At 37.9% G+C, this 22,011-nt stretch overlaps 1 protein-coding gene across 5 annotated transcripts; it reads right to left on the reverse strand.

The window, feature by feature from the left end:
* Positions 1–590: 590 nt before the first annotated feature.
* phka1a (phosphorylase kinase, alpha 1a (muscle)) lies at positions 591–21,487 on the reverse strand. 5 transcript variants are annotated; one of them, XM_048185041.1, is made up of 34 exons: positions 21,206–21,487; positions 20,896–21,031; positions 19,668–19,826; positions 18,345–18,392; positions 17,762–17,930; positions 14,972–15,054; positions 14,791–14,871; positions 14,062–14,160; positions 13,795–13,941; positions 13,642–13,695; positions 13,272–13,394; positions 12,297–12,392; positions 12,067–12,174; positions 10,407–10,485; positions 10,164–10,298; positions 9,901–10,010; positions 8,513–8,657; positions 8,330–8,408; positions 8,170–8,240; positions 6,060–6,230; positions 4,408–4,496; positions 4,170–4,315; positions 3,912–4,065; positions 3,656–3,735; positions 3,490–3,568; positions 2,965–3,094; positions 2,777–2,878; positions 2,504–2,619; positions 2,323–2,361; positions 1,958–2,002; positions 1,669–1,830; positions 1,315–1,368; positions 1,014–1,214; positions 591–913 (listed from the first exon to the last, which is right to left on the reverse strand). In XM_048185041.1, the coding sequence occupies exons 2-34, from the start codon at positions 20,971–20,973 to the stop codon at positions 740–742; spliced, it is 3,606 nt and encodes a 1,201-aa protein (XP_048040998.1). In that variant the 5' UTR covers positions 20,974–21,031; positions 21,206–21,487; the 3' UTR covers positions 591–739. The 5 variants fall into 5 exon arrangements, with proteins under 5 accessions (XP_048040998.1, XP_048040996.1, XP_048040995.1 ...); XM_048185039.1 differs by having other exon boundaries at positions 8,071–8,240; positions 21,200–21,486; XM_048185038.1 differs by having other exon boundaries at positions 8,071–8,240; positions 21,206–21,485.
* Positions 21,488–22,011: the final 524 nt, after the last annotated feature.

Here is a 22,011-nt window from a genome sequence, read left to right on the forward strand (position 1 = left end):
ATGTATTATATTGTAAGCAAAATAAATAAAAGTTACTATCCCATAATGGCTTCTCTATATAAGCAAACATCTACTACTGACTTGTAACTTAGCTGTGAAGACCGTAAATGCTAAGTCTAAAAGACAACTAAATCTTATTACTATACACAAGTAGTCACACCTCCCCATTAGATTGTAAACATACACTACATTCTCATCATATTTTATGCAGTAGCTCTTCATTTATATGCTGGCAAATAAAAACCAAACACAACAAAACTGAGTTTTATGCTTAACAGACCTAAGTCAGGATAGACATAATATTACATTTTACATGGATGAAAACGAGGCTGTGAAGGATACACTTACAGTCTTTACATTGTATAAACATCCTAGATCACATACAATTTTCAAAATGCACCACTTTTACTTTCAGCAGCTAAATAATCAACATTTTGTTCAATACAATGCATTGAACACACTGGCTCCTCACTGGCTCATTTTCATTCCTGTCAAAAATTAAATATGTTGCTACCCTAGGGTAGGTCTATGGAGAACCTATTCAAGGACTACTGAGTAACAACACCATCAAACTCTGAACTACCAAAGCATGTGGTCAACAAGTTTATTCAGTCTTGTTCAAAACTGTTGCAGATTTTGCTTTAATAATCAAACTCACACAAATATCTCATTAACTGCTCTAAAACAGTGGTCTCTTCACTATACAATAAAAACAATACTATTTAAAAACTTAAGGGTATCACTGTACAGTACAGGCGCCACTAGGCAGAAAGTCCTGGACGTAGGTAGCCACAGCTTTAGTGAGGTAAGTCATGGTGCCAAAGCGGCCACTGGGTGCAGTATCATACAGGAGCCGGCAGATGCCCGTAGAATGATCCTTTTCTAAAATACTGTCCTCTGCACCAAGATCCTTCTGCAGGAGGGAGTGAGAGGAGATTTTTTGTTGATAATATATAGTTGATAACACATACCATTATATATACACCATAAAAATTTTAGTTAAATACCCTTACCTGGTCCTTGAAGAACATGTCATTGGCAATGTGAACAACCTTCTCTATGTGGATGATGCTGCCAATGCTTTTTATGTCCACATCAGCCAGCATTGTCAGTACCAGGATCCCTTCCACCAGTAGCTGCCTATATTCAGGCTGAGGGACACGGTTCAGCACCCTTTCCACATGTACTGCAAACTTAATCTCACCCGGGGTCATCTGGAGAGAGGGAGACATACAGAGGTGGGGAAAGAAATTTACACCAGCACCAGAAAGCAATTAGAGGAACATGTCAAAGGATTTTTAAAAGGGCCCAAACCTCTCTTGTAGTGGAAGATGGGAGCACAAAGCCTTCTATTGAAAGGCCATGACACTGTCAGGAGAAAAACAAAACAAAACAAAAACAAATTAATACGTTCCACTAATTTGCATAAAAATATTTTCCTATCCATTATTTTTAGCATAAGACCGGACGAGACCATTTCTAACTTGAATGTGTGAGTCTGAATTCTGAGGTTGAATGTGTGCACTTTGTCATTCTTCTAGGTCTCGCACAATCACAGAAAATAGCTTACTTCCGCATTGCAAAATAAGGTTGATAGGATGAAAGGTCAAGTATTTTTCCAATCTATTTCATATGTTATTAACATAACACTGCTTTAATTCTTCTAACCTTCTGTAGAATCTTCCAGACTTTTTGATAGAAGCCTACAGGAACTCTGTTGAGAGCTCCATCAAGCCTTCTTCTGCGCAGCCACTGGCCCTGCCGACTGTCCCGGGATGCACCAACACTCACTGAGCTGTCAAATCCATCAATCGAAGGCATCCGGGACCTCTGTAAGTCACATTTTAGCACAAGTCAACAAGTAAACTTACTTTTTTGCAACTCTTAGCAGCCTAATCTTACCCTTCAAAAAATCTAAGTGAAACGTTAGCATGGCTTTGAAGAACCAAGAACTTACCCCTGACTCCATGTGCTCAGTGTCGAAGGACTGACCTGAAAATGTCTACAAAGGGAAAAAAGACAGACAAGGGGATGGACAGTTTTACAAACTTCCTACATGACAAAACACATTTGAGCCTTCTTCAACAATTACGTTCACATCACCAGTGGAATTAAACGCCATGCACCTTCAGACCCGTACATTTCTCGATATCCAGATTTAAACCTTAAATGTAGATTTGTGTATTTCCTTCACAGACCATTAACCCACCAAATTGAGCAGCTGATGTCAGTTTGTATCTTGACATTTTTGAGTTCTTTGAACTTAATTTGAGATTAGACCACATTACATGAGACTGAGTCACAGCTCATTAGACACATCACCTTACTTTGGATCGACCAAGATAATCGGTGCTCTTCCAGCTGAAAACATTTAAACATTATTAAATATATAGAGACATGACATATATGGTGGCTGTAGTGTATACACAATCTTAAAACTGTGCTTTTGTAATATGTATATCTGGCCTATGTATGTTTTTGTTCTGGATGTGCAGTCACTTACCATCTTCATGTCACTCTTCAGTTTGCTGATGCCTGCACGCTCACTCTTGGTGGCACCAACATTGCCAACCTCATGGATGGAGATGACGGGACTGGCGCCGGGCTCAACTGAGCGAACTGAACAGCCAACATGCACTCATTCAGACAACCAAACCAATGTACTAAATACTAAATGTACTGACATTTTGATGTATTTTAAGTTTTCCAATTACTATTGCTCAAAAAAAAAAAAAAAAAAAAAAAAAAAAACTGTAATTCTCATGAAGTCACTCACCACTTCTCTGAACACCAAACTCTTTGCCACTCAGAATGTGGTGGAGAAGATTCTTCAACTCAGAGGGACTCAGTTTCATTAGACTCTCAGTGGCCTCCTCACCTACAACACACATAAAACATATACAAACTTGTCATCAAATCTCCTAAATTGCACTATGAATACACAATGAATGATAAAAGCAGTACCTGAGCAGTTTAGAGATTGGGCCAGCTCAGTTGCCATAACCTGAATGATGAGGCCAATCCTCAGGCGAAACATCTCACTGAACAAACTGGGCTGTGTTCTGATGATCATTGCCAGGTACACTATGATCTCCTAACACAAACAAAAATACAGTAAAAACTGTAAATTTTGTAAATAATAAACTGTAATATTGTGAAATATTACTGCATTTTAAAATAAGTTATTCTAATTAATATATTTTAAAATTTAATGTATTCCTGTGATGGCAAAGCTGCATTTTTATCAGCCATTATTCCAGTCTTCAGTGTCACATGATTCGCTAATATACTGAATTGGTCCTCAATTCAAATGTTTTTATTGTTAAAATGTGTTTATGTTATTATTATCAATGTTGAACAGTTGATCTGCTTAATATTTTTGTGGAAACCATGATACCATCCTTGCTATGAATTTATTTAAAAAAAAAATCTTACTGACCGCAAACTTTTGAACAGTTAGTGTAAAATCAGCATATGTTTGCGTGTAACCTGGGTGAGGATGGCGATAGTGATGTTGTTCTCGCTGGCTTGATCAATAAGTAAGGCCAGCTGGTCAAGAGGCAAAGGCCTGCAGAGAAACATCCAGATCACACACAAATGCTAACAATATAGTGCAGCGTTTTAGTGTCATCTGTGAATAACTATGAAAACTCACGCAGTAATGGTCTTCTCTCTGGGCTCCGGAGGTAAACCGACTGTCAAGTGCTTCTGATGGGCCAGCAAATCTGAGCAGGCCTACAAACATAACCATCAAGCAAAACAGAGAACAATTAAGTACATACCGTACAATATAATCTCATCCTGTGAAGTAAGACTGCCAATGTAACAGAAAGAGCATATGTAACATTTCTTGGATGTGAGAAATGGATGTTATAGTTTATTTTATCACAAGCTTGCATTTAGATCTATACCCAGTCCAGTTCCTCCACTTTCTTGCGGAGCATGCCTGAAATCATACGGATGAGATCCCAGCAGCGTAGATCTCCTGCCTTCTCATAGAGCTCCACCAGTAAACTCTTGACAGTGGTGCATTTCCCATGCAGCTGAGTATCCCAATCCATTCCCCTGTAAGAAAACACACAACACGTTAGATTCAATACAAAATAAAACAAATCTATAGAGGTGCACACACTTATATAACTCGGATTCAAATGTGGTAAGGGACTTACTTGTCTTTAAAAAGGATGTAGAGGATGTCTGCCTGATCATGAAGGCTCTCAGTGTCTTTAAGCACTTGGACTAGACCACTGTGGTCAATGCCGCCGTGAGAGTCCCGAGGCAGGTTACACTCGGAGGACATGAGCACATCTGGACTCTACGGAGTTCAATTAAATATATTAAATATAGTTTTCTGTCACCTCAGTTTTGCATTATTAAAAGATCCTTTGCATGTCTGCATATACACACATGACTGGTCCGTGGTCCCGGGAAATCTTTTAGATTAAGCGCCGGCTGAGGGGAGCGGAAAAGCTTATTGGGAAGATACATGTGCAAATCTAAAAAAAAACAGACGAGGAACAAAAAAAGACAAGGCAAAAATGAATAGGAATGTACACAGACAAATGGTGTACTCTTTGCGTTGTTAGACAAATGCCCAATTGATTTTGTTTTGCCTCCAAAGCAGGTTTTTCTTAAGCCTCCATTGTTGCTTGTTCACCCAAAAATAACACTTTTGTCATCATTTGATCACCCTCCTGTCATTCTAGACCTGTATGACTTTCTTTCTGAGACCAAGGACCTGCGCCTTGACACGACCACAACGCAGCCCTGAAGTATCAGCAGAGATCGAGTCAACTGGATCATCCTTTGTGAAGGCCTCATCGACACGACAGCCAGTAGCAGAGTTCCTCAACAGACCGTCCATACCGGCGTGATGAATACGATCCTCAACTGGACACGACCACAACGCAGCCCTGAAGTATCAGCAGAGATCGAGTCGACTAGATTATCCATTGTGAAGGCCTCATCGACACGACAGCCAGTAGTACAGTTCCTCAACAAACCGACCATACCGGACCCTCAACTGGATGGAACTGAAATAAATACTTTGATTGTTGCGATCCTATCAGACTTATGATAGCAACCTGATTCGTAACAAAGCACTGTTCACCAGAGGAGAACTGGTCCCCCGACTAAACCTGGTTTCTCCCAAGGGTTTTTTTTTCTCCATTTTAACACCTATTTGCCACTTGTTTGCCACCTGATGTCACCTGTTGGAGTTTGGGTTCCTTGCCGCTGTCGCCTTTGGCTTGCTTAGTTGGGGACACTTGACATTTGACTTGACATTTGATATTCAACAGTTTTCTTGACATTTATTCAATAGCGCTTTGATCTGCCTGCATTGACACTATTCTTGAAGAGCTGCTGTGCAGCAAAAATTATGTACCAGTTATCAATGTAAAGCTGCTTTGACACAATCTGCATTGTAAAAAGCGCTATATAAATAAAGGTGACTTGACTTGACTTGACTTTCTTCTGTGGAACATAAAAGACAATATTTTGAGAAATGTCTTGTTTTTTTGTCCATACAAAAACTACACACTTAAGCGGTAACACTTTAGTATGGGGAACAATTCTCACTTTTAACTCTCCATTTAAACTCTAGTTGCTTATTAGCTTGCATATTACTAGAATACTGGCTCTTTATTGGTACTTATAAAGCACATATTAATGCCTTATTCTGCATGATCTTATTCAACATCTACCTTACAATTAATAAGAAGTAAATTAGGAGTTTATTGAGGCAAAAGTGATTGTTAATAGTGAATACGTGTTGCCCATACTAATGTGTTACCAATTAAGCTTTTAATACTTTTAATATAACATAATTGCATGATAGCATTCTGCCCTTTATATCCACTGCATCTTGCCCTGTGGCCTCTGCTATTTTTTCAAACGTTAAAAAAAAATGTTACTACTGCAATTATTTTGAGCAGACCCAACTAATCAATTTTGTGATTAATTGTTGACTATTTGCATTATTGATTGGCTGTTGCATCCCTAAAGACTACCCTTTAACATGTAAGAGTTCAGTTTGAGTTGATATTAGTTCAGCTCACTGTGGATTTGGAGCTCCTTGGCTTTGTTCACAAGAGACACCATCTCACGTGTCTTAGTGGCTGCAGCCTTGAAGCGACTCAGTCCTTTTGCCTCTGCCTCAACTCTGAGTCCCCGCTGAGGCACGGCTGCAGTCAACAGCTGGTCCAGGTATTGTGCTAGATCATCTGTATCTGAGAAAGGAAAGTTTAGAAGTCAGCCAAATGAAAGGTAGCCAAGCTCGTTGTACCATAAAATTACAATTCAATCAGAATTCTTTATTGATTAACTTGCTGTTAGTGGAGGCGGGATAGGCGGAATCACGCTGAATGACACACAACAGAAGCGCTCTCGTGCACGATTAGATCTCCTTGCGCCTGAATAGTCAAATACACGCACACACAGATGTCAAAATGCCCATTGTGTGGAGTAGGCTATCACGTGAATACAGCTGGTTATGGCTTAAATGGACGTAAACAGGTGGGTAAAAACTGGACATGTGTCAGTATATTACGTCGATGCATTCAGCAGCCCAATTAAATACTTATGTCATTTGGTGAGCAAAAATGTTAATGTCAAGCCCTGGTCACCGCACCGGTGGGTACTGTACTTCACAGATTCTACATCTTGGAAGTATGACCAAAATAAGAATTTTCAAAAATTTTGCTGTGAGAAAAGGCTATAAAGGATCAGGCACCTGCAGCATCCTCCACTTGCTACATAGCCTACTAGCTGGGACTCCTTTATGTAAAAAGACGTGACGAAATGACGCAAAGATGAACGCAAAGGCTGCATGCTCGAATTTTCAAAGAAACTCACCAGCACCGCTCTTATTAGAAAACATTGTTACAAGCTTACCGTTGTGAATCGGTTCCCAACCATGTTCCTGGAGCCCCCCCCCCAACATTGCACATTTTGCATATCTCCTTTGTCTGACACACCCATTTAAGGTCTTGGAGTCTCAACTAATGAGCTGATGATCTGAATCAGGTGTGTTTGATCGAGGAGACATGGAAAACATGCAGTGTTGGGGGACTCCAGGAACGTGTTTGGGAACCCCGGGGCTAAGGTAAGGAGATAGTTTTGAACACTGGCTGATTATGTACTTGCTCAAATAAATTTTTTTTAACCAAAAATTGTTACAGACTACAGGTTTAAGTACGGAGTACTGTTAATTAACAACGTACTTACTATAGGGGTGGGGTTTGTTATTTGCATGTAATAATGCTTAAATTACTGTTATTACTGTACATGCAACAATGTAACAAGGACACTGTAAAATAAAGTTATATAAAAATGCAAGAATCTTTAAAATGATATGGTGTTCACATGCTTACTGCAAATGTTCAACATAAAACATATCAACACATCTTGCAATGATGGTAGAGAGAAAAGGCTAAGATTCCAAAGTAAACCAGAAGAGTTAAAGGTCAGAGATGTTTAAATGCTTTGTCCAGCAAATTCTACATTATATGAACTGTTTAGGTTATTTTCCCCTGGTTTCACAGACAAGGCTTAAGCGTAGTCCGAGACTAAAAAGCAAGTTTGAGCTGTTTTAACTAAAAGCAACTTTCACTGACACATCTTAAAATATGTCAATGCCACAATGCTTTGTCTCAAAATGCACACCATTAATGTTTTTTTTTCTATTGCATGTTTATAAAAAGGTCTTAAATGTCCTAATTGAAGGCCTAATCCTGGCTTAATCTAAGCCCTGATGGTGAAACCAGGCCTTAATGTACTTAAAATGCATTACACAAACTCTCCCTAAAAATCAGACTCAAAACAACAAAATAAATAAGGGAACTTTTATGCTAAAATGTAGCCTAGGCATAATGTCAATGCAAAATTAGGGAATAGAAAAAAAACATTAGAAAACACAAAGAAAAATGAGTTTACCAATGTGAGCTACAGAATTCAAATCACAAATTCCTACATCAAGTACTTCAACTCAGATTACCAGCATCAGAATCTGCTCATTTCAGAAGTCACTGTCAAACATAATCTCTTTGTCAGAATATTCTTTCCCCTTACCATCACTGAAGTTCAGGTCATGCATAGCACCTCTAAAGTAGCTGTCCTCAACATCATCATCTTCATCCAAACCATGGGATGTCATGGAGCGTGTCTTACCACTATCGAGGAAGCTCAGACGAGCACAACAAGACGTGGTCAGAAACTCAGATAACTTGCCAGTCTGGATCCTAGCAAAATTGAGAGCTAAGTGAGCTAAGACTGCCCTCGAATATGTATTGTTGATACATGATATTTACTTATATCCTCATTATCTGACCTTGCCCCTCCAAAGTATCCATCCTGTAGCTTCTTAAGTGTGGCCAGCACAGCAGGTTCCAAGTCTGTGTGGTCATGGTCTAAGAAGTAACACACATAAAATTAGGAAAAACCTACACACTCAAAATCTTTAGAGTTGTTTTCCGTTGACCCTACATTATCAGAGGCACAAGTTTTCACTCACTAAGCATGGTCTGGGAAACAGGAAAGGTGACGGTAGGACGTCCAGTCATCCTCCAGCGAGAAGACAGGTAAGACAGGTCAGTGCGCAACATTTCCACGATCATCTTGTTGTCCAGGGCCAGATAAAACTGCTGATGATCTATGAACTACAGCAACATGACAAACCCAGAGACATGAAGTAATGTGAAATAATGTAAAAAGAAATACAGAAGACAAAAAAAACATTTGGTCTTTAGGGTTTATTTTTAAAGCTGTGAATATCTTTCTGTGGGTCATTTCAACTTATTTTTATTTAAAGGTGCCGTAGAACGTGTTTTCAAAAGATGTAATATAAGTCTAAGGCGTCTCCTGAATGTGTCTGTGACGTTTCAGCTCAAAATACCCCATAGATTTTTTTATTCATTTTTTTAACTGCCTATTTTGGGGCATCATTAAATATGCGCCGATTCAGGCTGCGGCCCCTTTAAATTCTCATGCTCCGCGCCCCCAAGCTCGCAAATGCAAAGTTCACACAGCTAATATAACCCTCAAAATGGATCTTTACAAAGTGTTCATCATGCAACATATTTATTTGGATGTTTACATTTGATTCATAATGAGTTTGAGGCTATGCTCCATGGCTAAAGCTAACATTACACACTGTTGGAGAGATTTATAAAGAATGAAGTTGTGTTTATGAATTATACAGACTGCAATTGTTTAAAAATGAAAATAACGACAGTCTTGTCTCTGTGAATACAGTAATAAACGATGGTAACTTTTACCACATTTAACAGTACATTAGCAACATGCAAACATTTAGAAAGACAATTTACAAATATCACTAAAAATATCATGATATCATGGATCTGGGGTGCGTTTCCCGAAAGCATCGTTGGTGAACTATGGTCGTAAGTCCCATTGAACTCTATTGGTAACGACGGAACTTACGACCATAGTTCGCTTTGGGAAACGCACCCCTGGTCAGTTATTATTGCTCCATCTGCCATTTTTCGCTATTGCTTGCTTACCTAGTCTGTTGATTCAGCTGTGCACATCCAGACGTCCCTGCCCTTGTCTAATGCTTGAACATGAGCTGGCATATGCAAATATTGGGGGCGTACATATTAATGTTCCCGACTGTTACGTAACAGTCGGTGTTATGTTGAGATTCACCTGTTCTTCGGAGGTCTTTTAAACAAATGAGATTTACATGAGAAGGAGGAAACAATGGTGTTTGAGACTCACTGTATGTCATTTCCATGTACTGAACTCTTGTTATTCAACTATGCCAAGGTAAATAAAATGTTTAATTCTAGGGCACCTTTAACTTCTGCTGGGTGACAAGCAGTGGCTCTCTTAAGACAGCATAAGGTTCAAACATGCCTATTTTAGTACATTAATATGAACCTGAGGTGTGAAGCTAAAGATGGTGTTGCGGATGATGTACATCTTGGAGGTTCCCAACACGCCAATCCTACGGTAAGGTCTGCCGGTCAGCCCCAGTCTCTCATTACGCCCTTGGAGAAAGGAAACACACTTGCACCCTAATTACATGATATAAACATTTATGTCTACTAAAAACATAGTCGACTGTCAAAAACAATAGCTTGCTTTGTATTTCTTCATACTAGTATCAAATGAGACTTGGACTATGGTGTAGCATTTCCTACCTAGTCTTGCATAAATGTGGCTGAGAACTCGAGAAGGCTGCACTCTGATGGGGTGGATGTCTGCTACTGTCTCCACATCAATCCCATTCTTCTGCAGGAGTGCCTTAATATCCTCATTCTCAGCAAGGATGGACACTTATCAGAACAAAATTCAAACATCAGGGTGATTTACAACCATATGCAGTGCATCACACATGTGCCATTAAGAATTGAGTGCAACTGGTTAATAATGTTGAAAGATACCTTGTACAACAACATCTGGTTTAGGGATGGTAGAGAACCTGCGGTTTAAAGGGTCTATCTCTCCAGGAGCTAAAAAACCCTGAAATATAAAGGAAAGGAGAATTTTAAGGTGTTTGTCATACTTTCCCAGATATAAATTGGTACCAAAGGCCGCATTAACTGAATATTTTACATCATTGACTGAATTTTTTTTTTAGCAGTGATGGAAAATCTGAAGACTGTCCATCATTTTGACAGATTACATAGAGGGTAATCTATTGTAATTTGTAACTGTAATTCCCAGCTCTGTCCAGTTGGTGGCCACTGGTGCAGAAGGAGCACATGCTCATAGATATATATCCATGGCACATGCTGAGGGGTTTTGTGCAGGGGCGGTTTCTTCATTAGGGCAATAGGGCGACGCACCACCAAAGTGAGAAAGGGACTGATTTTTTTTTCAACCACAGTGTTACGCTAGCTGTCACTGCTAGGCTGTTTTGTTCTGCCTCTGAATATACACTATCAATCACTTTCTGTGGAGTACCGCCTCTTTTTGGGCGATTTCACTCTGGCGGAGAATTGCCCCGAGTTCTCTCATAGACTTCCATTCAAAAAGCGTTTTTTTCGAACTGCAGGCACTGCAATGCAATCTCTATGGGTTCCGGGAGGGCCAGCACTAACGTGCTTTCGTCATCATACGTAACCTTAACTTGTGCAGCGATTGGTGGAAACGTCTCTATTTATAATCTTTAAGCTAAAGTGACATCCAATAATTTCCTCAGTGCATAACTTCCATTTCACAGACATTTTCTCCATCTGTAAATGTTAGAAAGTAGAGAAAATATTTCCATTTTGACAAGTGGAAGCACAAACTTCAGTGAATGAGCGCCGCCATGCACATGCGCGCCAAACAGACGGAGCGCAATAATTCTGACTAAAATATACGTTTAGCTAAAATATTTGTTGTTGATTATTTGTTTTTGTTTGCAAACATAAATGTGCCATATGTAGAATTTCGAGTCTACAACTAAGTGTATTTTTATGATAGCAGTAGCTGTATAGTGACTATTTGCAGGGTAATCATAATTAGTCTGTGCTTTTTTTTTTTTTTTTTTCATTTTTAGTTTAGTTAATGTAACTTCTGCTTTAAAAAGCATTATTTTGTTTTTAGATTGTAGTGTCACAATGTTAGAATGTAGGCCTCATGTAATTTGACCCTTTTTTTTGCGCATAATATAACAGACTAAATGGTTACATTCATGTTTGTTTTTATAGCCTTCAATATGAACATTGTTTGTAGGAAAATATTGGGCAGGATGTGAAATTAAAAAATAAAAAAAACATTGGTGATGGTGATGAACATGAAAAGTGACGCACAGTTTCTGTTTATCTGTTCTCTTAATAAATAAATAAATGAATGAATAACCGAGCCTATATGCTCATTCTGTAAGTTCATAATTAAAAATTGTAAAAAATGTGAATGGAAAAAAAAATATATATTAAATGTCTTATTATCATTAATATCTAAAAATTAAAATGACGGGTAATAATAGGTTATAACAGAATTTTTACGACCCTGTCCATCAAAATGACGGCCAATGAGAAAGTCTAATGCAACCACTGCTTGATACAAAGCTTTCAAAGGAGAAGTATAGCAAAGACATGATCTATAACCTCTCACCTCTGCCAATAGGTTGCCCATGACATAAAGGGACTGGCCCCACTTCAGAGGGCACTTTCCCATTGGGATCCTCTCCACCGTGTGAGGATTAACATACTCTTCATCCACCTGAATGGGGAAAAATTATGTTATTAAAAGAGTATGAGAAGCAAATTTCATCTGAATTTAATCTGAATATTCAGATTAATAAAAAATAAATAAATAAATAAATAAACAATTTTGTGTCTTACCTTATCAGGAGGAACACTATAGAGCTCAGGCAGCAGCCGTATCCCATCCTTCTGTTTGATCATGATGCCTTCCAGAGCTTCTTGATACTCCTGAACCTGAGAGGACATAAATGTAGAAATACAGCCTGCCTGTATCTGCAACACGACCTTGAGTACATCCTGTTTGACATATTTTTAACCCCTAGAAAGTCTCTCATAAGCTTTGCACAAATATTTACAGTAGTTGCCAGAAGCCACCAGAATTTTCTCCACTCCACTTAAGACTGAAATAAACTACACAACTTTTACAATCTGAAAAGATTTCAAAACACTAGGCATCCTACATGTGACTGTAAATGGTTACAAAAATGTGAATCATACACTAAATGACTGAGGGTCATATACAAGTCACGTAAAGTCATTCAAATTACAACACACTAACAAAGAAACCTGTGCTTCATTGCTAGAAGACACATGACAATTGAAAACGATGTGTGTTCTAAAATTGGCTTAAAATATCAAAAATGTTTGATATCCTATGACTGTCTGTACTCAACATACACTACATTACGCAGCTTCCTGTGAAATCTTAAACTCATACTGCCTAAAATCTGCAGACTAGATCTAACTAGCGTTGATTTGTCCAAAGTGCAAATTGGGGCAAAAATCTGTGCAAAAGTTGTGTAGAGTATTCCAGCCTTTACTAACATAGCTAACTAACTAAATGTAACTTTAACCTTTCTGTAACAGTATCCACACATGTTTGAAACCACATTATCATCTGTATAGCTCTTGCCACTGAGTCTTAGTATTTTGGTGATTTCAGTATAATATTTAGGCAATTGACAATTTAACAACATATGCAAAATAAATCACACAAAGCTCTCTTTTAGCTAACCCTGGTAGAAATGTAGGGTAGAAATACCCTTAAACAGGATTTTCCAGAATGAGACCGATTTAAAAAATGATGAATGCTGGTAAAAATCATCATTTTACCTGCTCTGGACTGTTGATAAAGATGCCATCCAAGATCAGGTAGGTCCAAAAAAGTGGCCACTCACATTCAATGTTTTCAAAAAGCTTCAGCTCAGCAGATTCATAGTACAGCCTGTTGGGGTCCTATTGGGAAAAGAGGTTATGCATTTAAAAAAGTCTGAACAAGTTAAGTTCATTAAAAGCATAATTAGAGAAGACAAAAGTTACAGAGCTACATATTTACATCTCTGTAATAATTCTTAATATTCAATGTAATATTAAATGTATTTGCTGTTACATATTATAAAGTATTTGTACGTTGAATGAACAGAAAATGATCCAATAAGATGCAACGTGTAACCTAATTTGCCTGTGTATTGGATATACTGACCTCTTTAGGAGTTTTGTGGCCATCTCTAAGGAAACGACAACAGCCATATCTTCCCTACAGACATAAGAAATGCAAGTAAAGGAAAAAACCACCCTAGTGTAGGGGACAGACGGCTGTTAAACAAGTTCCTCATGTTAGAGATCAAGTTCTGACCTGGAGCTTGGAGATGATTTCCTCTTTAGTGATATTGACTAACTCCATGTCTTCCACAGCAAAGGCTGGATATGAAATGATGGACAGGAGCCCAGCATCCACCTCTTTAGATGTTGAAGCTCTGGGCAACAGGGAGCTCAGAATGGACTGAGTTAAATAGTAGGCAGTAGGGAGATGGTAATCATTTTAATCTTTTTTATTAGGCATGCTGATGCTGAAAAACAAGGCATAGGAAAATCCAAAGCACTAGAATCTCTACAGCCTCACCTGACAGTGCTGGATATCATCTGCTAAGGCATGAACCACAGAGTCAGGTCCTCCTTTGGCCCCAAATAAATTCAAGTCATCTAGGGCTTCAAGTGCTGCCTGCAGTTACAAAGGGTCCATTCAGGGGCTGTTACAGTATTTTGTCTCATTTCAATGGTCAGAACAAAGCCTATATTTATTCATTGAGCACTGAAATTCAGGGCCACAGACTACAAATTAGTCATAGCCTGCTCTTCCAGAGATGATTACACTCTTATGTTTAGTGTTAAGATCACTGAGGTTGAATTTGAAATTGAATTTTTAATACAGATTTTCTGGATTCAAATGGGTACATTGTATTAAAATGAGGTTAAGGGCTAATTCCCTGCCCTTAAAATGGTACTCTGTCTTCTCTGACAGAGAACAACCAGAAACATTTTTTTTCTCTGAGCAAAGTGTTGCAAGAGGAACAAACAGAACTGACACAAGCTTGCAGGGAGTTTTGGAAGTTGTGAAGGAACATTAATACCAGAGAGGCCATGTTGAGGTTACATTGGGTCATGTTCATCAGAGACGTTAATAGGCAGTGTTCATGAGTACACAGTGTGAACCCCCTCCCCATGCCAGCCTGAGAATTCTCAGCTGCTCAGAGAAGGACTGACAGCATTATGTGGAAGTGAGTGAAAGAAAGAAAGCAAGAAAGAAAGCAAGAAAGAAAGAAAGAAAGTAAGTAAGTTTCATCAGACTCACTTTAGCCATTCCGATTGAGCTGGCATTGAGTTCAGGGATTCCTTGATTGGTTTTGTCTCCTCTCTCCCACATCCCATAGTCCTGAACAGTCATTGGAGAAAATGTCAGTTACAGACACACGGCGCCTCACAGCTAAAGCATATACATATAAGGCCTATATGATCAATACTGAAAGACTTACAGCCACTTTATATGCAGCTTCAATGTAAAACATCAGGTTTTGGACCACATCCACCTCATCCTGAGTGTACACTATGTGCAGCCCTAAAAAGACACAAGGCAAAGCAAAACATCTGTAGGAGAAGTTAATGCTGGGCTACAGTAAACTGACAGCAGCCAATCAGATTCTATATACTCCCCTCACACTGCCGTTTTGTCAATGACCAGTTAGTCTAGTTATACGTGTACAAAAGCGTAGGGCTGCATGATTACAGCAAAAATCACAGTTGTTGGTTATTTTCCTTTAATTTTGATTAGTAGAATTAAAGTGATAGGTGACTCAAAAATGAAAATTCTGACATTAATTACTGACCATCATGGTGTTCCAAACCCAAAACTCTTTTGTTAATCTTCGGAATTAAAATGAAGATATATTTAATACTCTCTTATCATTTTTGTCCATCCATTGAAAGTCCAGGCAACCAAAATTTTCAAGCTTCAAAAACTTCAGTAAGACTTTGTAAAAGTAATCCATATGTCTCATATGTTCAAGTCTTCTGAAGAAACAATCACTTCATTTTATGAACAGATTTAAAGGGGCTCTATGTAAGATTTATACTTTAATAAATCATAAAAATACCCCAATATGTTTGCAGATATTTAGGAAACATGCTAAGTTCACCTACTTGTTTCTCAGAAACACAATGCTACAGCCAGATATTCTACTTTGAAAATGTGCGTTCCGTGTCGGAATGTCTGTCTTTGTTTTGGTCTGTGCGAAACCTCGTGCTGCAGTTTATCCAATAGTATTTCGACATCACAGGTTGCCAGTTGGCGGAAAACACTGCGTACTGCAGCCATGGAAACCAGCAAACAAACGGGGTCAGAGAACCAGGCAATAACATCAGCTGCGCGTTCTCACTCTCTTCTCTGTCACGGACACCTCCTCTCTCTCTCTCGTCTCATTCGCTCCTGTTAAATAGTGCTTGTATTGCACATAATTTTAGTCATTCCCGCAGGTCTCGCGCTCACACCAAAAGCGCGCGCACCACTGATCTATATAAGTGAAGCGAACAAGCCACGCTCAGTCTTCAGAGACAGAAGTCAAACAGAGTCACAAGTACCAAAATAAGCGCATTCCTGCTCTTAAACTGTCAAATACATACAAAAGTATGTCAAAACCAGCGACACAGGCAATCTGGGCGAATATTCAGATAAACACAGTCAGTTTTTAATCGTTAAATAGCTAAGAAAGTGAACTCATGTTGTGTGTAACAATATTGGGTCCATTGAACACCATTCATAAACTCTTAAAGGGACAGCAGTCCAATATTCCTGCTGCTGTCTGTCATGTTAATCAAAGAACAAAAGACAAAGAAAATCACTTTCTGCTCTTGACTGAATACGTTGTATAACTTTAACACTAAGAATTATTTGCATTGTGTTATTTTGCATTTGATTACTTTAATTTCTGTAGTATTTCTTACCTGAATAAAAACCCAGTTAACCCGAAAAACTTAGTTTCATAGCTCTCTTTATTCTATTGCATTTATTTGAGCTGTTTATATTTTATTACTGACTTTTACTTGTTTTTTTTGTTTTTATGAAAATAAAACTCTGCAATAAAGAAAAGCAGATTTTTTGTTTATATATGTTGTAATTTATAGTTCTTAGAAAGAAAATCAGAATCAGCAAAAAATAGGTATCGGCCGATCACACTAACAAAACAATCGGAAATCGGAATCGGCCAAAAAAATTGCAATCGGTGCATCTCTACTAAAAAGCCTCTGAATCCATCTAAATATCTCTATGAACAAAAGCATATCAAAACAGATAAATCAACTCATCAGCTTACAGTGTGTAAGTCTCCTCAGCTTTCATTGTCAATTGCGCTCCCTATTGTTGCTGGCAACCTTATGCTGTAAAAGCTGGCAACCCGCGTCTTTGAACGAGGGGGCGGGCCAAACAATATTTTGAATTTGGACTGCAGTACCTATTTTGAACACTGGGTGTCATTATTACATAGAGCCCCTTTAATTTAGAGGAAGAGCTGAGCGCCCTTAAAGGGATAGTTCACCCAAAAATGAAAATTTTATGTTTATCTGCTTACCCCCAGGGCATCCAAGATTTAGGTGACTTTGTTTCTTCAGTAGAACACAAATGATGATTTTTAACTCCAACCGTTGCGGTCTGTCAGTCGTATAATGCATGTCAATGGGAACTTCGTCTATAAGAGTAAAAATAAACATGCACAGACAAATCCAAATTAAACCCTGTGGCTCGTGACGACACATTGATGTCCTAAGACACGAAACGATCGAAACGCACTCTGACGACGGAAGTGATCTCTTGCACTCATTGACATATACACACAAGAGATTACTTCCGTCATCAGAGTGTGTTTTCAGACCTCACCAACCGGATGTGGAGGGCAGTTGGACATAGTGGTGTTTTAGAGGTAAAAAATTATATAAATACTGTTCGGTTTCTCGCACAAACCGATCGTTTTGTGTCTTAGGACATCAATGTGTCATCATAAGCCACATGGTTTAATTTGGATTTTTCTATGCATGTTTTGTTGACTCTTATAGACGGTGTTACCATTCACTCGCATTATAAGACTGACAGATGGCAACGGTTGGAGTTAAAAATCATCATTTGTGTTCTACTGAAGAAACAAAGTCACCTACATCTTGGATGCCCTGGGGGTAAGCAGATAAACATCAAATTTTCATTTTTGGGTGAACTATCCCTTTAAGAGTCTCAGGTATCTTGATGTCTCTTATGTCACGTTATGCAAGCTCTAAAGTACCTGAGGCAGTCATCTGAGCCAGGAAGAGCAGGTAGAGGGAGGTAGCATCGAGCTGGAGATGCCCCCATTCCTGGTCACCCACTACAGCAGCACAGGTCTGAGTGTTATACTTGGCATGGAGGCTGTCTAAAGTGCTCTTACTGTATTTGAACTTCTCCACTTTGTCCAGCTGCAGGGGGGCAAAAGAGAGCTCTTCAGATTACTTCAGACAAGTGTTAATTTGTGTTATGCACAATTAATCTTAACCATAGAGTGGGTGCTTTCTTTATGTACACTACCATTCAAAAGTTTGGTGTCTGTAATATTTTTTTTAAAGTTTCTGAAAGAAGTCTCCTATGCTCACCAAGGTTTCCTTTATAAGATCCAAAATACAGTAAAAACATTAATATTATAAATTAGGCAACACTTAATTTTGATGATCCCAAACAGAGATTCTACTGACTATAAGTAACTTTGCAAGTAAAATGTAGCTGTAATTTATTACAAGTGTAATATTTAATATTTAAAAATGTATTCCAGTGATTAAAAAGCTGAATTTTCAGCAGCCATTACTCCAGTTTTCAGTATTAATAGCGGATTGTACCTGTCGCATAATGCACTGAAGAAGTCCCCTCATTAACTTTACCACACTCTGAAAGAAGAAGAAAAGATCAGGGCACACAGACTACCTCCAAAAACAACACTTGGAACAGGCTCAACTGTGACCTTTCAGCTCATCATTTAATAGCACAGGCAAGAGTAACATGACACTTCTGAGCCCACTGTGAAGAGACAGCTTAGGTACACTGATACATACACACATGGGGAAGGAAATGACAACTGACCTTTCTTTAAAAAAACATGCACAGAAATAAAATAGTACACTATACTGGTGAATATTTTGGTATGGCGTCTAATGTGAGATTGATTAAACAGTTGTTAAAGTTGCTCAAGTGATCACAGATTTTCATCCAGTTTATTGGTTTTGTTAAAGGATTAGTTCACTTTCAAATTAAAAATTTCATGATAATTTACTTACCCCCATGTCATCCAAGATGTTCATGTCTTTCTTTCTTTAGTTGAAAAGAAATTAAGGTTTTTAATGAAAACATTCCAGGATTTTTCTCCATATAGTGGACTTCAATGGAGCCCAAACGGTTGAAGGTCAAAATAACAGGTTCAGTGCAGCTTCAAAGGGCTTTAAACGATCCCAGATGAGGAATAAGGGTCTTATCTAGAGAAACAATCACTCATTTTCTAAAAAAAAAAAAAATTATATACGTTTTAACCATAAATGCTAATCTTGAACTAGCTCTCTTCTTCTTCTGCTCTATTTGAATTCCAGCAGTGTAGACATTGCTAAGTGTATTTGAACTAATTGATATATACTTGCACTAGCATACTGTATATGACAATTTAGTTCAAACTTTGACCTGTGGAGGGCAGTAATACACTTAGCAGTGTCTACACTGCTGGAATTCAGATAGATAAGAAGAAGAAAGCTAGTTCAAGATGAGCATTTATGATTAAAATCTATAAATTTTTAACTTTGTTTTAGAAAATGAGTGATGGTTTCTCTAGATAAGACCCTTATTTCTCATCTGGGATCGCTGTAAACTGTAATTTTGACCTTCAACCGTTTGGGCTCCATTGAAGTCCACTATATGGAGAAAAATCCTGGAATGTTTTCATCAAAAACCTTCATTTCTTTTCGACTGAAGAAAGAAGGACATGAACATCATGGATGACATGGGGGTGAGTAAATTATCAGGAAATTTTAATTAGAAAGTGAACTAATCCTTTAACCATTCTCGGTTCTCTAACATATAAATCCTCATGAACAAACATTGCTACTGAACAAACATCTTAAAAGTTGCACTGGATTGATAAAAGAAAAAAAACAAACATATCTCATCACATATTGTACCTGCTCAAGCTCGTAGGCTTTAGCCTTGTCTTCATCACGGTCTGCGTTCTTCCTGTAAGCCAAACTAAGAGCCCAGACAGACAGGATGCTGTAGACATTGTCTCTCACCCAGGCATCAGGCTGCTCTTTGCTTGCTGGTAACAGACCTGTCACTGGGTCCTAAAAGTCAGCAATACAGCTAGTTAAAATAATTAATAGCTACATTATTAATTTGCTCTGCCATTGTCATTTCAAACTACATATAAAATATGCAAACATTACTTTTACCACATATGATAAAAATACATATATGTAGAATTATGTATTATGTAAACTACCGTTCAAAGTTTGGGATCAGTAAGAAATAAATTAAAGGAAATTAATACATTTATTCATAAAGGATGCATTAAATCAAAGTGACAAGAAAAAGACATTTGTACAAAAGGTGTCTACGTCAAATAAAAGCTGTTTTTTAAACTTTGTATTCACCAAATAATCCTGAAAAAATGTATACATTTTCACAAAAATATTAAACAGCATGAATTTCAACACTGCATATAAAAAGAAATGTTTATTGAGCATCAAATCATCATATTAGAATGATTTCTGAAGGATCATGTGACACTGAAGACTGGAGTAATGATGATATAACTATTTTTACAGCATTTTTGCTGTAAATGTAAATGTCACCTTGGTGAGCATTAGAGACTATTTAAAAACAATAAAAATCTTACTGACCCCAAATTTTTGAAAAATACAGTGTCATCTCTGTCAAAGTTGTTGTTTTTGTGTGTTTCTTTTTGTTTTTTGCCCTCTGGAATTTATTTTCATGGGTGTTTTTCCTTTATGAAGGATTATTATTTGTAACCATATAAAACACAGAACATATCTAATATTCATCTGAATTTTGAATTAATTAGTAAATAAGTAAGTACACAAGCACAAATAAATTAGTAATTAACAGATTTACAGGATTAGAAATTGTTCAATTTTGTCACTTTCAGTGTCCATTTTTGCACCAAGCCCTGGTCAAACTCTGGCCCTGAAATACCCAACAGTTATTTAATATATTTATAGTTTCAAAACACTAAACTGCAATACTTTCTATAATGTACAGGAGTACGAATTCAAGAACTATGGCAGATAGAAAAAGTCAAGTTATAAGAACTTCAGTGAATGAAGGCATGTTGAGTGAAATCACAAACTATTTAGTGAAGCATCAACAGTTGTGATGAGCTACAACACTCACTTGGTGACGCAGAATAGTCTGATGAACTATCCGCGCGTAGTTGTCAAGTTTAACTCCAGAATTGCTGCGACTCCTCATTTTAGTGCCTAGAAAGTTTGCGAAAAACCTTTATGCTTCGAGAATCGCCAACATCCTCCTGCAATAAAACAATATGGACATTACGAAGGGGAGGCGAGCTGAACTCATTTGAAACCAAGCTGTCAAAGGGCTGCACGCATGGTGCTTAGAAACGCTCGCGCTGCATGACCAAACTAGAAAACGTGTTTTTCCGACAAAAACTTGCGTATATATTTAGTAAACATACACAAACCTGATCCCGTAAGGGCAAAATCCGGAAGAAAAGTAAATCAGTCGTGCACAATCGCGATTATACTGAAGCCAGTTACGATCAGTTGGGAGGATCTTCCGACTTTTCAAAATAACACCAGTGAGCTCAACTTACATAATGTATACATGCATAGCGACACACATTTAAAGGGACGACAGTTTGTGAACAAGTCTGAAAATGTTTAGGATCATGGAGTAAGGTCGTAAAAACTTTCACTTCAAAGCTTGTTACACATCTTGTTAAAATACAGAAGACGTCATATTCCTGACGTCATGCTGGACCTGCGTTTGAATCACGTGCACCCATTTTTTGGGGGGATTGCTATATTTTGTTATATACAGTGTAAGAACCAACAAAATGTGATGAATAATTTGTAGCTATTATGTAACCTATGGAAAATAGCCTACCATATACACAAACAAAATGGGCAAGCAATAAACAATTATAAAACAAAATTTTTTTACAAGAAATAAAAAAGCAAAGTGAATGTACAAAACACTTGCTTTCAGCTGTAAAACATATAATTTCTTTGGTTTAATTTATTTAACTTATTTTATCTATTTTCTTTAGTGCTGCCATGATTATTACAGTGAGTACACTTTGTAAATCCCCTGTATAATTGTTTGTAAGAGTTTTTTTCTGCAACTAACTAACTAAAAAAGAGGGGGAATCAGTGTCGTTTAACATGCATAAACATTTAGAACAAGGCTCAGTTATTTCCTTTTGCACAAGTTACCAACAACCCTGCATAGGCTTTTTGTCTTTTTGCCTCGCTCATGTCCCACTAA

Source organism: Megalobrama amblycephala, linkage group LG3, assembly GCF_018812025.1.
Source record: "Megalobrama amblycephala isolate DHTTF-2021 linkage group LG3, ASM1881202v1, whole genome shotgun sequence".
Classification (NCBI taxonomy): Eukaryota; Metazoa; Chordata; class Actinopteri; order Cypriniformes; family Xenocyprididae; genus Megalobrama; species Megalobrama amblycephala.